Source organism: Microtus pennsylvanicus, chromosome 1, assembly GCF_037038515.1.
Source record: "Microtus pennsylvanicus isolate mMicPen1 chromosome 1, mMicPen1.hap1, whole genome shotgun sequence".
Classification (NCBI taxonomy): domain Eukaryota; kingdom Metazoa; phylum Chordata; class Mammalia; order Rodentia; family Cricetidae; genus Microtus; species Microtus pennsylvanicus.
This window is the reverse complement of record NC_134579.1, coordinates 151216798-151236817: the sequence shown is the minus strand read 5'-3', so window position 1 is coordinate 151236817 and position 20020 is coordinate 151216798. Positions and strand designations below refer to the sequence as shown.

Below are 20020 nucleotides of genomic sequence, written 5' to 3'. Positions count from 1 at the left end.
AGGCAACTTTGCATGTTTTCCCTCCACCTTTTAAAAACTTAAATTACATTTATTTATTTGGGGGGGAGTGGGCGTGTGGAGGTCAAAGGACAGTTTGAAGGCATTGGCTCTCTCCAGCCACCATTGCATTCCTGGGGACTGACCTCAGGTCACCACGCTTTACAGGAAGGGTCTTTTCCAGCTGAGTACACAGTGGCCCTGTCTATCTTGTCTTGAGAGACATTCTCACTGGCCCGGAACACACCGAGTAGGCTAGGTTGGCTGGCCATCAAGCTCAAGGGACCTGTCCACCTCTGCCTCCTCACTTCTACCGTTACAAGCAAGCCCCACCACACCCAGATTTTTCCACATGGGTTCTGGGGCTCAAATTCAGGTCCCCAAGCTTGCAAAGGAAGCATTTTCCCACTGAGCTATCCTTTTGTAGTGAGTGATGGAGTATAATGGGCTCTTCACGTTCCCTCCATGTGTTTGCTCCAGTTTTAATGTGTGGAACCCCCTCTTCTATCCCAATATTATCTCCAGAAACAAAAACCCACCTTCGAGGAGAATAGTTCAATAAATTATATGGACAGAAAGAATGTGCAGGCACGGGGTGCACGGAGACCACAAGCAAAGGGGCTCCCTTCAGCCTCTGATTCAAGGAGACTGATTCCATTTCTGAAATAATCGGGGGAAGGGCAGGTACCTGCCCGCCCTTGTTCCTCGGGTAGCAGAATTCCAGATCCTGATTCTTTCTTCTAAATCCAGGCTCCAGTCCATTTCTTTGAGACCCTGCATGCCCCAGCCACAGCCACCTCCACTCAAAGAACAGGAAATCCCTTGTTGCCCCTGTCCTTAGGCTCCCAGCTCCCACAAGGCTCATATCAGAAGTACAGCAGTCCCATCCTGTCCCTGGACAACAGGAGATGGCTTTCCAGTGGGCTGGGGAGGCTGAGACTCCAAACCTCATTTCTCCTGGAGGTTCAGGATTCTGGGCTTCAGCAGGGGTCCGTATCCAACCTGATTATTTCTGTGTGTAGGCTCAGCACCCAGTAGCTGAGACCTCGGACTCATGGGGTCTGATGGCAGCTACATTCTCATAAATGAAGTTTGGCACATTCTCATAGATCGACTCCTTTAGGATGAGGGAGGGGGCTGACTTCTGGAGGAACCTCAAGATGCATTGATGGAGGAATATGTACTGGGCCTGGGGGGGATGCACAGAGATGAGGAATGCTCCCCCAAAGGGTACCTCATTCCCACACCATGTTCACACCCCCTTAGAGCCCCTCACCTCTGTCTGCACCATCAATGGCCGGCTCTCTCTCATCTTCTTCACGAAGCTGAAGGGACCCACCAGCCCCTCACACTCCAGCTGTCGGAGTAGGACGTCCAATGCAATGAGGGTGCCCGTCCGGCCCACGCCAGCGCTAGGCAAGGGACAAGACAGGAGTCAGGCCTCCAGAAGAAGGGGAAGTCTGGAGTTCTAGCGGCTGATATGGAGTGGTTTTGGAGCACCCGGAAAGTGTGACACTCAACAAGTCGCAGTTTAAGTGGGGACTGTGGGGCAATGACAGTGACTAGCAGTTTCTGCCTCCATGTTCTGTGAACTCTGCTTGGTCTCGTCACTGCTCCAAGCATAAAAATGGGATGTATCTGGAGCTGGAGAGATGGCTCAGTGGTTAAGAGCATTGCCTGCTTTTCCAAAGGTCCTGAGTTCAATTCCCAGCAACCACATGGTGGCTCACAACCATCTGTAAAGAGGTCTGGCACCCTCTTCTGGCCTTCAGGCATACAGACAGAATATTGTATACATAATAAATAAATAAATATTTTTTAAAAAAATGGGATGTATCTGCACACCCATCTCACAGGGGGCAACGTGAAAGTTGAGGAAGTCACGTGACTCGGGCCATGCAGTTAATAACAGGTCTGGAGCTGAAATTCACAGGAATAACTCCTAAACAAGTTGGTGTGGGGTTTGTTGTTGTTTGATTGATTTGGCTTTGGTTTTGCAAAACAGGGCTTCTCTGTGTTGCCCTGACTCTCCTGACCAAGCTGATCCACCTGCCTCTGCCTCCCAAGTGTGGGATCACAGGCGTATGTCTAGCCCCTAATTGATTTTTAAAGATTATATTTTTCTTTTAATTATGTGTATGTGTGCATGTCTGTGATGGATTCAGAGTCCCTGGGGACAGGGAACAGAACTCTCCAATGGAGAGACTTCCAGGGTCACACTCACCTGCAATGTACAATGGGAGGACCCCCATCCATGCTCTGGTCCACCCACTCCCGCAGCACCTTTTGGAAATCCAGCAAAGGGTCTGGGGAGTAAGGAACTCCATGATCTGGCCAGGCCAGGAAGTGGAATTGGCGCACAGAGTGAGTCTGTTGTTCTCCCACCTGAAAGGAGATGAGGGCTGAGCAGGGAGAGTGTAGAGACTCCAGAAGCTTCTATGCCTAACGGGGGAGTTTCTGGGCCACACACTGCAGGGAGATCTCTTGAGGTGTTCTTGGTGGGGCTGAAGGGACTCACATGGAAGAGCTGAAGATCCCTCACTGTCCAGTTCTCCTTCACCTCCTCACTCATCAACGTCACTTGCAACTGCCCATGCGTGCAGGGCTGCGCATCCAGAGGCCAGTAATGCTCGCACTTCACCTGGGCAGGGAGACCAGGACAGTCAGAAAGCAGAACGGGGCGTGTGTGAGAGCACACTGGGAATGAACACGCATGTGTGTGCATACGGGTATGGATGCCTGAGACTGTTGTCACGAGACTTTCGCAACCACACTCTACACTGTACTCGCTGAGACAGGGAGCTTGCACACTATGACTAGTCTGGCTGGCCAGCTTGGTCCAGAGCCTCCATTTATCTGCCTTCTAAGGGCTAGAATTACAAGCGAGTCACTGTGCTCACTTGGCATTTACGCAGGTCTGAGGATCCAAGCTCCGGCGCTTGTGCTTCCAGTGTTAAATCCCTTATCCACTTTGCCATCTCCCCACCCCTGAGAACAAGACATCTTTGCATGTTGGTTTTTTTCCCCCTGAGAGGACCTACTTGGGCTTTATTTGAAGTCAAAGATGACCTTGACTTATGGTCCTCCTGCCTCTATCTTCCAGAGTGCTGGATTGTATAGGTTTGTGCCACCTCATAGGTTTCTATGGTGCTGGGAATTGAACCTAGGCCCTCATGCATATTAAGCAAGTACTGGTCTCTTCAATGATTCTTCTAGTCAAGGTGAGGATATGCTTGGTACTCTGGCAACAACGTAGGACACAGGGGTGCCAGATCAAATAGATTCACACCAGCCAAGAGGGTTCCTTCATCTCAAGGTCTGTGGAACCTTGATATAGTTTGAATGTGCTTCTTCTAAAAACTTGTGAAGTGAGAGCCTCATTCCTAAATTCATAGGCAAACAGTATCTGGAGATGAGGTCTATGGGAAGACACTAGGATTAGATGAAGTCATAGGGGCCCTCAGTATGATATTCATGATTGTATACGATGAGAAAGAGAACAGAGCCAGCACACTGGCTGTGCCTCACCACGTGGTACTTTCCATCTTGTCGTGATGCAGCAAGACCCTCCCCAGGTGCCAGCATCATGATCTTGAACTTCCCATCCTCCAGAAGCATGAGACACATGAACCTTTGTTCTATATCTGTGGCAGTCACTCACAGCAGCAGAACATGGACCATGCATGAACACATGCACACGTGCACACACATGGATCACATTACGAAAGTGGAGGGGATGGTTCCTTGTTGGAGATGGATGCAGAGGTGTGTAGAGGGACTGTACCAACTCAGAGTTCAGGCGGGACAGGGTCAAGGGTTGGTGCTCAGTGGTTAGCACCAGGACAGAGAACTCTTCTCACCCGTCCAGACTCCATGCAGTTGGTCAGCATGACCAGAGTGTGGCTCTTCTGTTCCCACACCAGACGCCAGAAATCACCCACAGTGTGAGGCAGGGGACCCTGGGTTGCAATAAATTCCTTGGAGCTCCAGAGACCCTAGTTGAGGAAAGCAGGCGTGTCAAGGAGAGGTCATCGGATGGCCAGCACCCCCTTCAGCTCTTTATCTCTCCAGACTCACAGAGTGTCCCCCCTCCCACTGCCACCTTACAGGCATGAAGTTGGCGTTGATATAGTCGGAGCCTGGTTCCTCATGAAGGGGCTTAAGGGGCACCCGAGACCAGTCATCTAGGAGAACAGAGCAGCATCAGCAATGAAAACAGGGCTCGGAGAGCCAAGCATTGGTGGAGCACTCCTTAGGAGGCAGCGGCAGGCAGGTCTCTGTGAGTTCAAGGCCATCGTGGTCTGCAGAGTGAGAGCCAGTACAGCCAGGACTGTTAAACAGAGAAACCTTGTCTCAGAAAACAAAAAGCAAAAGCCAACCAAAGAAGGACTGCGAGGGGGCTCGGCTTGTTGCACAGATAGGGCCTCAGTTCCAGACCCAAAACTTATATCAAAAAGCCAGGCATGGGAGAGTAGGCTTGTAATTCCAGCACTGGGGGCGGGGCAGACAGGAGGACACCACAGTTTGCAGGCCAGCCAGGCTCGGTGAGTTCCAGATCCGTGAAAAATGCTGTTTCCAAAAACACGGCAGGACTGGCTATGTGGCTCAGCTGCTAGGTAGAGTGTTTGCCTGGCTTGCAAGAAGCCCTGGGCTGGATCCCTAGTGCTGCATAAAACCAGATGTTGTGATAGCTGTAACCCAAGCACTTGGGAGGTAGAGGTGGGAGGATCAGAGTTAAAGATCATCTTTGACTACACAGTAAGTTTGATGTCAGCTTGGGCTACTGGAACCCTGTCTCAACAAAACCAAAATTAGGTCCAGCAAGATAGCTCAGCAAGGTACCACCAAACCTGATGAACTGAGTTTGATCCTGGTCCTCACATGGTGGAACAAGAGAGCTGACTCCTACCGGCTGTCCTCTGACCTCCACAACAGGCTGTGGTACGTATGTCACACCACCACCACTCTAAATAAATAAAAAATGCAAAAACAACCAACCCATGGTGCCAGGGAGATGGCTCTGTGGATAAGAGCGTTTGCTGTTCTTGAGAGGACCTGGGTTCAGTTCCCAACACTGTGGGCACCCACCTATAACTCAGCTCCAATCAATCCAAACCTTCTGGTCTCCACAGGTGCGTCCATATACAAACCTCTCTCTCTCTCTCTCTCTCTCTCTCTCTCTCTCTCTCTCTCTCTCTCTGTCTCTGTTTCTCTCTCTCTCTCTCTCTCACACACACACACACACACACACACACACACACACACACACACACACAGAACAAATTTTTGTTGTTTTGTTTTGTTTTTGTTTTTTTCGAGACAAGGTTTCTCTGTAGCTTTGGAACCTATCCTGGAACTAGCTCTTGTAGACCAGGCTGGTCTGGAACTCAGAGAGATCCTCCTGCCTCTGCCTCCTGAGTGCTGGGATTAAAGGCATGTGCCACCACCACCTGGCTTAGAATAAAAGATTTTTAAAATACAAAATTAGAAGTGGCTAGTGACTGAAGAAGACTTCTGACTTCCACATACAGATCCACACATACCTGCATGCACATGCAAGAAAACACACACACATACAGTGCAGCAGAAGAGGAGGAGGAGAGGGAGGGGGAGGAGGAAGGGGGAGGGGGAGGAGGAGGAAGAGGAGGAGGAGGAAGAGGAGGGGAGGGGGAGGAGGAGGAAGAGGAGGAGGAGGAAGAGGAGGAGGAGGAAGAGGAGGAGGAAGAGGAGGAGGAGGAAGAAAAGGAAGAGGAGGAGAAGGAAGAGGAGGAGGAAGAGGAAGAGGAGGAAAAGGAGGAGGAGGAAGAGGAGGAGGAGGAAGAAAAGGAAGAGGAGGAGGAAGGAGAGAGAGCAAGAGAGAGAGAGCGCGCGCAGGACTGGGTCTGGCAGACTCCACGGGGAGGCAGCAGGTGGCAAACACTCACAGGGCAGTACATTCCTGTAGCGGTTCTTGGATGTGTTCTCTGGAGCCAATGCTGTCGTCTGAGACTGGCCTTGGCCCTCCGGAGCCAATTGCTAGAGGCAGAGAGAGAGAGAGGAGGTTCAAGGCGTTGAATTTTCCTCAATGCCCTCACAACTCCACGTGCCCTCCTCTGTTCATCCATTGAATATTTTTGTTGTTTGTCTGTTTGGTTGGCTTTTTTCTTTCCTTTTCTTTTCTTTTTTCTCTTCAAGACAGGGTTTCTCTGTGTAGCCCTGGCTGTCCTGGAACTTGCTCTGTAGACCAGGCTGGCCTTGAACTCCCAGAGATCTATCTGCCTCTGCCTCCTGAGTGCTGAGATTAAATGCATACGCCACCACCGCCTGGCTATCCATCGAATCTTGGGACTCGTGGCACTCACAAACATTGAAAGGATATGAGCTTCCTTGTTGGGGATACTTGTGAGGACTTAGGGTCAGCTAGGGGCTTCCTCTGACAGATGCCCTGAGGAGTAAGGTGTCAGGGAGTCCTTGTACTTAAACAAATATCCGTCATTGTTTCAGGGTTTCAGAGAGTTGGAAAGAAACCCTCTTGGCAGTTTCTGCATGACTAAAAAGAGGTAAACTGGGGAATTGGCTCGGTTGGCAGAGTGCTTGCTTAGCATGCCCAAGGCCCTGCATAAGCCAGGTTCAGGGAAACACACCTGCAATTCCAGCATTTCAGAGGGCGGAGGAAGGATCATAACTTCAGAGTCATCTCTAGCTGTATAGCACATTCCAGGAGAGCCTGGACTACGTGAGACCCTGTCTCTAAGAGGAGGCGGGGCTTATAGAAGATCTACAGGCGATGGTGGTTGCTGGATAAGGAAGAGACGTTTTCTCCACTGCTGCTGTGCTTTACTCAGTAACCCCTCACCCAGATTCCTGGGAACAACACTAATACAATTCATTGGACCATGCGTACGCATGCGCGCGCGCGCACACACACACACACACACACACACACACACACACACACACGGTGGTTGGGGAGTAGAAAGGGGGGACTTTGGAAAAGGAAAGATCAGCACCAGTGAGGGGGGACAGGACAAGAGAGGAGGACAGGGAGGTGACTATAATCTAAATAAATTATAAAGGCCAGCAAGATGGCTCATTGGATAAAGGTGCTCAGAATCAAGCCTAAGGACTAAGTGTGATCCCTAAGAAAGTCCCAAATGGCACACACACACACACACACACACACACACACACACACACACACGGAAACTGGGAAAATGGCTCGATGGTTAAGAGAACTGGCTGCTCTTACAAAGGACCTTGATTCAATTCCCAGCACCCACATGGCTGCTCACAACCATCAGTTGCAGAGGATCCAGCGCCCTCTTATGGCCTCTGTAGTCATTGCATATACATGGTATATGTACATGCATGCAGGCAAAACACCCACACATAAGATAAAAATAAGTAAATCCAAACAGTTAAGGGCGGGTGAGATGGCTCAGTTTTCAAGCTCAACCCAGAAGGGCCTGGGAAGCCGGGGCACGAGGGTTACCAGCCGTGATGCCTCTGCTCTCACCCACCTGATATTCCTCAGCAAATCCATAGTTGCTGTCCTTCTCCTTCACCCTGACGTGGTCAGCAAAGTCTTTGGCTAGGATATCCCCTGGGACGCTGTGGCGAGAAGAAAGGTAAAAACAATAATAAATAAATAAATAAAGACCTTAAGCACCTTGAGGCTGGCAAGATGTCTGAGCAGGTAGAGGGTCCTAACACAAAGCCGGATTGCTTGAGTTCCATCCTTGGTAGCCACATGCTGGAATGAGAGAACTGACTCCCGTGGGTTGTCTTCTCACATCCACGCCTCACATACACTCCACAAAATAAAAAAAGTAAATGAAGCACCGCGCATTTGGGAGGCAGATGCAGGCAGATCTCTGTGAGTTCGAGGTTAGCCTGGTCTACATAGTGAGTCATCATGATTTTGATCCAGCAATGCCACTGCTGGTTAAATCCACCAAAGAAAGAACAATCTCAAAGCCATCGGCTCAGCATCATTCACGGCAGCGTGGCTCACAGGAGGACCAAGGTGCAAGCGACACAAGCGCCCATCAGTGGCCACGCATGGTCATACACAATAGAAACCCGGGCTTTGTGATATTGAGGCAGGAGGAGCACCAAGAGTTCAAGGCTAGCCTGAACTACATAATGAAACCTTGCCTCTAAAACAGGACAAGGGCCAGCAAGATGGCTCAGCAGGCAAAGTCACTAATAGATAAACTTGACTACCTGACCCGTATGGTGGAAAAGAGAACCAACTCCTTCACACAGACGCGCGCACACACACACACACACTCAGGCACGCACGCATGCTTTCAAGCGCGTGTACACCACACACATGCTTACACACCTTAAATGTAATCTAAAACATTTAATAGAACAAGAGCCAGCACCAAGCGTCCATCAGTAAATGAATGGATGAACCAAATGTGATCTATTCATACAGTGAAGTATTATTCGGCCTTTAAAAGGAAGAAGATGGGGATAGCAAAAGGGTTCAGCAGCTCTTCCTGAGGGCCTAGCTTTGATTCCCAGGGCCCACATAATGACTCACAGCCAAGGCGACTCCAGTTCTGGGCGATCCAACGCCCTTTTCTGTCCTCTGTAGGTACTGCATTACACACAGTGCACAAGCATGCAGCAAAGCACCCTTGCACATAAAAAAGTTAATAAAATCTTAAACAGAAAACCCTCCCCCCCCACATTGATATCCTTGCTGTCTTCTGCAAGACTCCACCTGCCGAGCCCCGCCAGACCCCTCTCTGGCATCGCTCCCTAACACCCTTCCCTGTGTTCACACCACCCAATCTCAGAGATACACGGTGTGCCCTAAGCACCCCGACTGCTGCTACTTGCCTGTCCCCATAGTGGGGGAGCCCTTACCCCATGTACAGAGACTGGTCTCAGTCCTAGCCAGAGTAACTCCACCTTGCAGCCATTTATCTGTTCTTTATCTGAAACTTTCAGAAAGCAAAACTACCCTTCCCATAGCCTGACAGAATTTCCTGAGGCTGCCCCAATCCTTCGCAGAAGCCTAGATGCACAAACTCTCTGTGTGTGTGTCTTTCTTTTAAGGCAGCCTGTAGTCACTTCTGCTGTTTGCACACACGGTGGCGCTCAAGGCCTAGGTTTCTATCCTTCCCGCTCCAGCTTGTCTGAGCCCTTTCAGCTCTCTGTGTCACCCCTCCTCGGAAGCAGGAACTGTCCCAAGCCCTCCTGACTTCCTCAGCTCTTTGCTCATGTTCGTAGTTGGCTTCAGCTTCCCTCTAGCAGCTTTTTTTATTATGCATTTTATTCGGTGTGTGTTGGGGTGTGGGTAGGGAAGTGTGTGTGCGCCCTGGTGTGTGTGTGTAGGTTAGTAAACAACTATGGGAGTCATGTTTCTGTCCACAGTGAGGACTGGACTCCTGTCATCGGGTGTGGCAGCAAGTACCTTCATGACTGAATCATCCTTTTCTTCTTTTGTTTTGTTTTGGTTTTATTGTTCTTGTTACTGTTGCTGCTGTTGATTCAAAACAGGGTTTCTCTGTGACACAGCCCAGGCTGTCCTGGAACTCACTTTGTAGACCAGGCCTTGAACTCACAGAGATCCGCCTGCCTCTGGTTCCTGAGTGCTGAGATTAAAGGCGTGCGCCACCATGCCTGGGCCCCTCCTCTAGTTGTCATGCCCTGTCTAGAGTGTTCCTCGACCTTCTTCTCCTCTCTTCTTGCGCTGTTTGTCTCCACATATACAGCATAGTTTATGTTATCTTGCTCTTCGGCCCTTCCTGGTGCTAGAACACAAGTTGAGTTAGATGCCCAAGACCCACATGTGGAAAGAGAGAACCAGCTCCAGCTCCCACAAGAGTCCCCTAACCTCCTCACATGCACGTGTAGTGTGTGGACACAAAGACATAAATGTAAAGCAGTTAGGATGGGGACTGGAGAGATGGCTCAGTGGTTAAGAGCATTGGCTGCTCTTCCAGAGGATTCAGGTTCAATCCCCCAGCACCCATACCCCCATGGCCACTCACAGCCATCTGCATGTAACTCTAGTTCTAATGGGATCTGATGCTCCTTTCTGCCCCTCTCAGGTACTAAGACTGCATGTAGTAAACAAACATGTATGCAGGCAAAACACTCATACACATATGCTGTGGAGTAATCCTACTATACACAGGCAGGAAGTATTGAACGGACAACCAAACTAAGGATGGGATGGAGAAGGGCAGAGTCAGAGATGCCAGCAGATGTAGAGAGAAGCAAGATGAGCATGCTGTACTAAGAAAAGGTACCAAGCCACATGACAACTCATAGATAAGAAATATGGGTTAATTTAAATGTAAGAGTTAGCTTGTAATAAGCCTGAGCTATTGGCCAAGTATTTAAAATTAATATTAAGCCTCTGTGTGGTTACTTGGGATCAGCTTGCTAGACAGAAACTTCTACCAACACACATAAAATAAATAAAATTCAAAATTAGGCTGAATATGATAAAATCACATTGTGTATATGTATGAAATTCTCAAAGAATAATAAATAAAGTTTTCAAAGGAAAAAAAAAGGAGAATTAACTCTAGGCTGAATCTCCAGGAATTAGCTGTGGCCCATTGCAGGAGCTCACAATCCCCTCTGAGACTTGGTTTGCCCTCTGACTTATCCAGGGAGCAACAAATGCCCCCTTGCTTTACCTGACAGTGATTTCCTCAGATGCTCCCCTCCACCCAACACACCTGAACACCAGATCCTTGGGCGTTTTCTTCTGCTGGCTCCTCTTTCTTCTGGAAGAAAGACACTGGGATGTAAAACTCCAGCTTGAGCCCAGGACCAGGGATCCTCATCTTCCCTTCTGGGCTCCCGCTAGCCAAACACCCACCACCAGTCCTGTTCCAAGTCTCACCTCCTCTTCAGGAAGAAAATCAGGAGGCCCACAAGGATGAAAAGCAAGAGGATGCCCACGATGGCTCCCACAATGACCCCTACAATGAGAAGCGGAGAGATGATGATGACAATGATAACAACAACCTCTGTGTGTGTGTGTGTGTGTGTGAGAGAGAGAGAGAGAGAGAGAGAGAGAGAGAGAGAGAGAGAGAGAGAGAGAGAGAGAGAGAGAGAGAAACATGTTCCTTAGAGGTCAGAAAAGGACATCAGATACCCTGGAGATAGAGTTCCATGGAAGATTGGCAACAAAACTCAACAAAAGCACTATGTCTTCTTAGCTGGACGTGGTGACTCCCGCCTTTAACCCCAGCACTCAGGAGGCAGAGGCAAGCAATTTCCTGAGAGTTCAAGGCCAGCCTGGTAAGTTCTAGGACAGCCAGGGCTACACAGAAAAACCCTGTCTCGAAAAACAACAACAAAAAGCAACTTAGAAGACAAAGGACTTATCTGGTTCACCATCCCCGTGGGGAAGTCTAGACAGCGTGAACTTGAAGTAGCTAGTCACTTCGCTTCCTCAGTCGAGAATGGAGTGAATTAAGGCATGCCAGTGCTCAGTGTATTATTTCCATACCTATACAATCCAGGATTCCCTACTCAGGGACCAGTGCCACCCACAGTGGGCAGGGCTTCCTGGTAACCAAGACAACCACCCAAGAATGCATGGACTTGCTTAATCTAGGCAGTCCTACCCTGAGAATCCCTTCCAAGTGGCTCTGGGCTGTGGCAAGTTGACAGTTAAAACCAACCATTACAGCCGGGCGGTGGTGGCGCACGCCTTTAATCCCAGCACTCGGGAGGCAGAGGCAGGAGGATCTCTGTGAGTTCGAGACCAGCCTGGTCTACAAGAGCTAGTTCCAGGACAGGCTCCAAAACCACAGAGAAACCCTGTCTCGAAAAACCAAAAAAAAAAAAAAACCAACCATTACACAATCCCTCATCTTCATGGCATCAGTTCTCCCTAAGGAGAGAGACTTGGTTTTCTCAGAGATTTGCTTGCCAGAGGAAGGGTGCGGAGCAGTGGAGCTCGGCTGATGTCTGGTAGTACTCAAGGACTTGCTTGTTCCCAGCTCTGATGGGCACAGCTCTCCTAGGATCTGCCCTTAGGTAGCCAAAGTTCCAGGGCAGACCCATTTCCATCAGCCGTGGAAGCTGGAGGCTGCAGCTTCCTGGCAGTCTGGGCTGTATAGAGTTGGTGGTCAACAGACTCCAGGAGGAAGATAATCCTTCACAAGGACTTGTGTACCTCAAAATTTGGTACTTCATAATTTGACCAGACACTTTGTCCCCTCCAGGATGCTAGTTTGCTAAGGGGGAAACACTCCCAAGCAACAGAGCCGGGCAAAACAAGGTTCAAGAACCATACGTTTAACATTGCATCCACTTCCACTGTCTCTCCAGGATGGTCACCTAGTATTACTAGAATCCCTGATTTCTAGGAAGAGACAAAGGGGACAATGCTGTGGGAAAATGCTCTTGTGCACTGTAAAGATTTGTCACTCATATAGGTTTAATAAAATGCTGATTGGCCAGTAGCCAGGCAGGAAGTATGGGGGGGGGGCAACCAGACTAGGAGAATTCTGGAAAGAGAAAAGGCAGAGATGCAGCCACCAGTCAGATGCAGAGGAAGCAGAATGAGAATGTCTTCCTGAGATAAGGTACCAAGTCACATGGCTAATCATAGATAAGAATTATGGGTTAATATAAGTTGTAAGAGCTAGTTAGTAAGCCTGAGCTAATAGGCCAAACAGTTTATAATTAATATAAGCCTCTGTGTGTTTCTTTGGGACTGAATGGCTGCAGGACTGGGAGGGACAGAAACTTCCATCTACAGGACAAAGTGAAAGATACATCCAAAGAGGTCATGGTAGGGCCAGCAAGATGGCTCAGGGGGTAGAGGCGCTTGCTGCCAAGCCCAGTGACAGGACCCACATGGTTGAAGGAAACAACTGACTCTAGCAAGTTGTCCTTGACTTCCATACAGGCATAGTGGTGTGTGTGCACCTCCCTCCAAAGACAAATAAATAAATGTAATAAAAAATTTAAAAGAAAGATTAGAGATAAAAATCTACGAAGGTAGAGAATGCAGCTGGATAGATGTGGCTCAAGATTTAAAGCACCAGCTGCTCTTCTAGAGGATCTGGGTTCAACTTCCAGCACTCCATGGCAGCCCACAACCATCTGTAACACCAGTCTTAGGGAATCCGAGGCCCTCTTCTGGCCTCTGAGGGTACTGCATGCGAATGGTACACAAACACTCCTGAAGGCAAGAACACCTATACAGATAAAAATAAGTATTTTTTAATTAAAGAAAATTATTCTCAAATAAATAGTAATGAAAGATGCAATGGCATTGGAAATACATTGTCTAGCATCAAGTTGTTTGGTGACTTCAAGTGAGTGAGTTGTACGGCCAATGGATTTTATCTCCAGAAAACTGTTTTAAGAAAATCAGGAGGGCTAAGGAGTTGGTTCAATCAGTAAAGTGCTTGCCCTGCAAGCGTGAAGACTGAGTTAGGGCTCAGAGCACACCAGGCACACTGGCACGTGCCTATACTATCTCAGAGCACACCAGGCACACTGGCACGTGTCTATACTATCTCAGAGCACACCAGGCACACTGGCACGTGCCTATACTATCTCAGAACACACCAGACGCTGGCACGTGCCTATACTATCTCAGAGCACACCAGGCACACTGGCACGTGCCTATACTATCTCAGAACACACCAGGCACACTGGCACGTGTCTATACTATCTCAGAACACACCAGGCACACTGGCGCGTGCCTATACTATCTCAGAACACACCAGGCACACTGGCGCGTGTCTATACTATCTCAGAACACACCAGGCACACTGGCACGTGTCTATACTATCTCAGAACACACCAGACACACTGGCACGTGCCTATACTATCTCAGAGCACACCAGGCACACTGGCACGTGTCTATACTATCTCAGAGCACACCAGGCACACTGGCACGTGTCTATACTATCTCAGAACACACCAGACACACTGGCACGTGTCTATACTATCTCAGAACACACCAGACACACTGGCACGTGTCTATACTATCTCAGAACACACCAGACACACTGGCACGTGCCTATACTATCTCAGAGCACACCAGGCATACTGGCACGTGTCTATACTATCTCAGAACACACCAGATGCCGGCACGTGTCTATACTATCTCAGAGCACACCAGATGCCGGCACGTGTCTATACTATCTCAGAGCACACCAGATGCCGGCACATGTCTATACTATCTCAGAACACACCAGATGCCGGCACATGTCTATACTATCTCAGAGCACACCAGACATACTGGCACGTGTCTATACTATCTCAGAGCACACCAGACATACTGGCACGTGTCTATACTATCTCAGAGCACACCAGACATACTGGCACGTGTCTATACTATCTCAGAACACACCAGACATACTGGCACGTGCCTATACTATCTCAGAGCACACCAGGCACACTGGCACGTGTCTATACTATCTCAGAGCACACCAGACATACTGGCACGTGTCTATACTATCTCAGAGCACACCAGGCATACTGGCACGTGTCTATACTATCTCAGAGCACACCAGGCACACTGGCACGTGTCTATACTATCTCAGAACACACCAGGCACACTGGCACGTGTCTATACTATCTCAGAACACACCAGGCACACTGGCACGTGTTTATACTATCTCAGAACACACCAGACACACTGGCACGTGCCTATACTATCTCAGAACACACCAGGCACACTGGCGCGTGTCTATACTATCTCAGAACACACCAGGCACACTGGCACGTGCCTATACTATCTCAGAACACACCAGGCACACTGGCACGTGTCTATACTATCTCAGAACACACCAGGCACACTGGCACGTGTCTATACTATCTCAGAACACACCAGGCACACTGGCACGTGTCTATACTATCTCAGAGCACACCAGGCACACTGGCACGTGTTTATACTATCTCAGAACACACCAGGCACACTGGCACGTGTTTATACTATCTCAGAACACACCAGGCACACTGGCACGTGTCTATACTATCTCAGAACACACCAGGCATACTGGCACGTGTCTATACTATCTCAGAGCACACCAAGCATGCCAGCACGTGTTTATACTATCTCAGAACACACCAGGCACACTGGCACGTGTCTATACTATCTCAGAACACACCAGGCACACTGGCACGTGTCTATACTATCTCAGAGCACACCAGGCACACTGGCACGTGTCTATACTATCTCAGAGCACACCAAGCATGCCAGCACGTGTTTATACTATCTGTCTGGGGCAGTAGAGACATGCAGAGCCAACCAGCACAACCCCGCTTCGTCAGTTTCAAATCAATGAGAGACTACTTCTCAAAAAGAAAAAACTACATGGAGCTGTAAGATGGGTCGGGGCTGAGGTGCTGGCACCAGGCCTAAGACACAGAGTTGGGTCCCCGTGACCACATGGCGGAAGAAAACACTTGACGTATGCAATTTGTTTTCTGACCTCTACATGTGCAATGTGACACACACGCAAATAAAGAAAAATATAAATGTAAATGTTAGAAAACTATTGTAATGTAGATGCTACATGAACAACACCCAAGACTGTCCTCTGGCCACATGCATGCATACATGTTTGTGCACATGAAGCTGCACACACATGTACAGACTCAGAGAGAAAGAAGAACACAGAGAGAGAGAATTCAGAAAACAAAAGGCAGACAGACCAAAACAAAAGAAAACACAACAAATAAAAACAAACAAAAATACAAAACAAAAAATAACAACAAACAAAAACCCATGGCCTCCCTTTCCGGCGACCTCTGAAGGCTTGTCCCCGGGCTCCACTCACCTGTACTCTCTGTCCCCGGGCTCCACTCACCTGTACTCTCTGTCCCCGGGCTCCTCTCACCTGTACCCTCTGTCCCCGGGCTCCACTCACCTGTACCCTCTGTCCCCGGGCTCCACTCACCTGTACCCTTTGTCCCCACGCTCCACTCACCTGTACTCTCTGTCCCCGGGCTCCACTCACCTGTACTCTCTGTCCCCGGGCTCCACTCACCTGTACTCTCTGTCCCCGGGCTCCACTCACCTGTACCCTCTGTCCCCGGGCTCCACTCACCTGTACCCTCTGTCCCCGGGCTCCACTCACCTGTACCCTCTGCCCCCGGGCTCCACTCACCTGTACCCTCTGTCCCCGGGCTCCACTCACCTGTACCCTCTGTCCCCGGGCTCCACTCACCTGTACCCTCTGCCCCCGGGCTCCACTCACCTGTACCCTCTGTCCCCGGGCTCCACTCACCTGTACTCTCTGTCCCCGGGCTCCACTCACCTGTACCCTCTGTCCCTGGGGCTCCACTCACCTGTACCCTCTGTCCCCGGGCTCCACTCACCTGTACCCTCTGTCCCCGGGCTCCACTCACCTGTACTCTCTGTCCCCGGGCTCCACTCACCTGTACCCTCTGTCCCCGGGCTCCACTCACCTGTACCCTCTGTCCCCGGGCTCCACTCACCTGTACTCTCTGTGTGGCAGGTCACAGAGAAGAGTGAGGCCCTCAGTCCATGCGAGACAGTTGTGATGGTGGCAGTGTAAGACTGAGCTGGCCCAAGATCTGACACAGCCATGCCCGTCCCACAGGAAGACTGGTTTCTCTGTTGTCCGCCCACTTTCACCTCAAAGGTATCATAACCCCCAGATGGGCAGGGCCAGGTAAGAATGACCCCGTAGCCCCCAGAGGTGCTGACACAGAAGAGTTCACTGACAGCAGCTGGGACTGAGTAAAGAAAACAAGAGGAATCATCAGTTTGAGCCATTCACCAAAGATGGTTGGTTCTGCGTGCCCAGCTCTCAGGGGCTAGCCCACTCTCCTCCTCTCCAGACTCAAACACCTCATCTTCTCTTGTCCCCAAACGACTAAAGTCCTCCCAGACTACAAACCCCTACAATGCCTTGGACTCTGTATTACTGAATGTATAAAGTTCCAACCTCATGACATTATGGAATTTGTAGCTCACTCGCATTATTCACTTTAGAAATATTTTAGTCATGTATGTGTCATAGTATGTGTAAGGATATATAATATTATACATTATATTAGCATATTATATATTAAGATAGTGTATATTAATATATTATATAACAGTATACATTTTTTATTTCATTATATTATATTCCACATAATATATTATATATCATACATTATGTTATATTATGTTATTATTGCTATATTATATTATACACATTATTATGTGTATAATTATTAATATTATGCCAAATGAACTTTATAATTATATACTTATATTATATTGTATCAATATATTGATATGTTAATATTAACATATATTACACACTGTGCATTGGATGTATAATATAACATATGATATAATGTTAATATGTTAACTATATAATATATAATTATTATGTTTGTATATGATATACTATTAATAAATATGATTATATATTTTATATTACCCTACATAGACTATGATATATATCACAGACTATATATAACATTATATATAATATTAATATAATAATATCCCAATAGTGCTGTGATCAGAATTGGACCAAGCCTTAGCAGTAGCTCCAAGAACACTACTGCTATAACCTCCGATTTCGTTCCTCTCAGCCCAGATAGTGAAGTTGTACAAGCTCCCAGGTTCCAGTGTCTCTAATATGATATTAGTGTCAACAGTGTGTTCTACTCTGGTGACAGGATTGTCCTCCAAGGTCCATGAGATCCAGGAGGTGTAGCTGGGATCATGGGAATCCATTGGTGCTGTCCAGCTCAAGCTGATGGATCTGTCGGTCTGGTTCTGGATCCTGAACCATCACAGCATTAGGGACTAGCAGAAGGAACAGAGAATCTAGGCTGTAGAGTGGTGATAAGCCTGTGAAGGACACTTCTTAGTCGTAGGACCTCAGATGGCCTGGGATCCTGTAGCAGCACTCTCAGATATCAACAGCTGCTACTGACATCTGGACAGACCCAGACGTGGCCACAGTGTTCCCATGGCCCAGCCAGGAGGCAGGGCTAGAAGAGTTGTAGGTTAAAGAGTGGAGCCCATGTGTAAAGTGGGGCAGCCCCTGTAGAAATCAGTACAGGAGTCCAGAAAACTAAAGCTAGAATATCCGTATCACCCAGACGTATCGCCCCAGCCCGGGGGTGGATCTGAAAAAGGGTTGTTTCGTCTTGTCTTGTTGTAAGGTTTCGTGTCAGCTAGGCTGGCCTTCAAGTTGATATACAGCCAGGGGAACCCTGACCTCATCATCCTCTGCCTCCTCTTTCCAACAGCTGGGATTTCAAGCCTGTACCTCCACAGTTGACCCAGATTTGAAGTCAGCATTCCACAGAAACATGTTCATATCCGCCATTACTGCTATACTAGTTACAATAGCCAAGATACAGGGCCCTCCTAGAGGTTCATCTGTAGACAAGTTGATAAAGAAAATGTGATATCACACGAGAGAGAGAGAGAGAGAGAGAGAGAGAGAGAGAGAGAGAGAGAGAGAGAGAGAGGCCCTGGAATTTTATTCAGCTGTAAAGAAGAATGAAATTATAACATTTTCAGGAAAATTGGTGGAATATTAAACATAACTAAAGACTCAGAAAACAAGAATTAACATTTTCATCTCATATGTACAACCTATATCTAAAGCATATATCTATAGTGTGTATGCAAGGGGCTGTGAGGGGCAAAGACGAGGTCTAAAGGGGAAAAAAGGAAGGAAGAAGAGGAAATTTTCAAGGGCCATGAGAGTTACAGCAGGTGACAGCTAGTGTTCAGATGTTAGCCCACCAGAGAAATAAGGATCTGACGGAGGTTAGTCCTGTCCAGACAAGGTCTGTACCTGCACTGTAGGGTGTAATCTCATGTAATGTGTATATGTAATCTCATGAGAACATCTCAGTCTTATGGGCACATGTAACTGTGGGTGGTGAGAAAGATGATTTAATTTAGATATATAGTCTTGATAGAATATATACTGAGACATGCTTCATAACTGGATCTGTGTCCCACAAGGACTGTGGACATTTAAAGCCTGCCTTGTTCCTCGGCTCATTGGGAGACTCTATGGGACCTCCAGTGAGAGAATGTAAGTCATGTAGTCACAAACCTTGGTTCCCACAATTTCTGTTCCATTCCCTGAGATAAACTTAGAAGCCAGCTCCATGAAATTATCCTTTTTGGGGGCAGGGGTTCAACATAGGATTTCTCTGTAGCTTTGAAGCCTGCCCGGGAACTCACTCAGTAGACCAGGCTGGCCTTACACACAAAGAGATTTGCCTACTTCTGCCTCCCAAGTGCTGGGATTAAAGATGTGTGCCGCCACCACCACCAGGCTCTCCTGTCACCCCTTAAACCCGTCCCTTCCAAAGGAAGAAAGAATACAAGAGAGTCTGCCTCTCACCTGTAGAGGCGTTGATGGTCACCACGATGCTTCTGATTCCATTGTATTCAACCCACACGGAAAATTCATATGTAGAACCAGGAGCAAGGTTATCCACCACGACACTGGTGTTTGTTGTGCTTTTATTTTTATTGTTGCCATCATCTCCAGGCCACTGGACCCAGTAGGTCAGGTTAACTGTGTCATTACGACCATCTGGTTCGTCCCAGCTCAGGGTGATGGAGCTGGTGGTCTGAGTTTCCACACTCAGGTTTCTTACTGGGTTTGGAGCTGAAATGGGAACAGAGGGGACATCAAGGGTTGTTCCAGGTGACAGAGGTGGGATGACTCTGCCCCCTTCTCCTGACAGCTCCCACCCACCCTCTAACCACACACCATCACCAACAAAGAGATGAGACACCAGATGGGAGGCTGGAGAGAAGGCTCAGAGCTTAAGAGCATTTTCTGCTTATGCTAAGGACCCAGAGTTCAGTTCCCAGCATCCGGAAGCAGCTCACAACTGTCTGTCGATTTCCAAAAGATCCTAAACCCCACCTGGTTGCAAGGACAATGCATGAACCTGGGGCACTTGCACATGTGCAAGAAAAACACTCAATGATTCATGAATAAAAATTGCTTTCTATATCCTTCCTTTAGAATAATCTTGATATGACTTTAAATGAATGGTTATCCTTGCATCATTAAGGCAGCCTGGT

General features: G+C 48.4%; 1 protein-coding gene across 5 annotated transcripts in view; it reads right to left on the bottom strand.

Moving 5' to 3' along the window:
* Positions 1 to 28: 28 nt before the first annotated feature.
* Ptprh (protein tyrosine phosphatase receptor type H) overlaps positions 29 to 20020 on the bottom strand; it is a 39045-nt gene continuing 19053 nt past the window's right edge. For 4 of the 5 annotated variants that reach the window (XM_075941933.1, XM_075941965.1, XM_075941976.1 and 1 more), the window contains 12 exons: positions 19326 to 19595; positions 16426 to 16686; positions 10853 to 10931; positions 10686 to 10733; positions 7497 to 7587; positions 5922 to 6012; positions 4105 to 4181; positions 3858 to 3992; positions 2516 to 2638; positions 2222 to 2382; positions 1274 to 1409; positions 29 to 1186 (listed from right to left, as the gene is read on the bottom strand). In XM_075941933.1, the coding sequence (XP_075798048.1) occupies positions 1022 to 1186; positions 1274 to 1409; positions 2222 to 2382; positions 2516 to 2638; positions 3858 to 3992; positions 4105 to 4181; positions 5922 to 6012; positions 7497 to 7587; positions 10686 to 10733; positions 10853 to 10931; positions 16426 to 16686; positions 19326 to 19595 (1637 nt within the window). In that variant the 3' untranslated portion in view covers positions 29 to 1021. The remainder of the gene's footprint in view (positions 1187 to 1273; positions 1410 to 2221; positions 2383 to 2515; positions 2639 to 3857; positions 3993 to 4104; positions 4182 to 5921; positions 6013 to 7496; positions 7588 to 10685; positions 10734 to 10852; positions 10932 to 16425; positions 16687 to 19325; positions 19596 to 20020) is intronic. The other variant, XM_075941943.1, reaches the window with a different exon arrangement.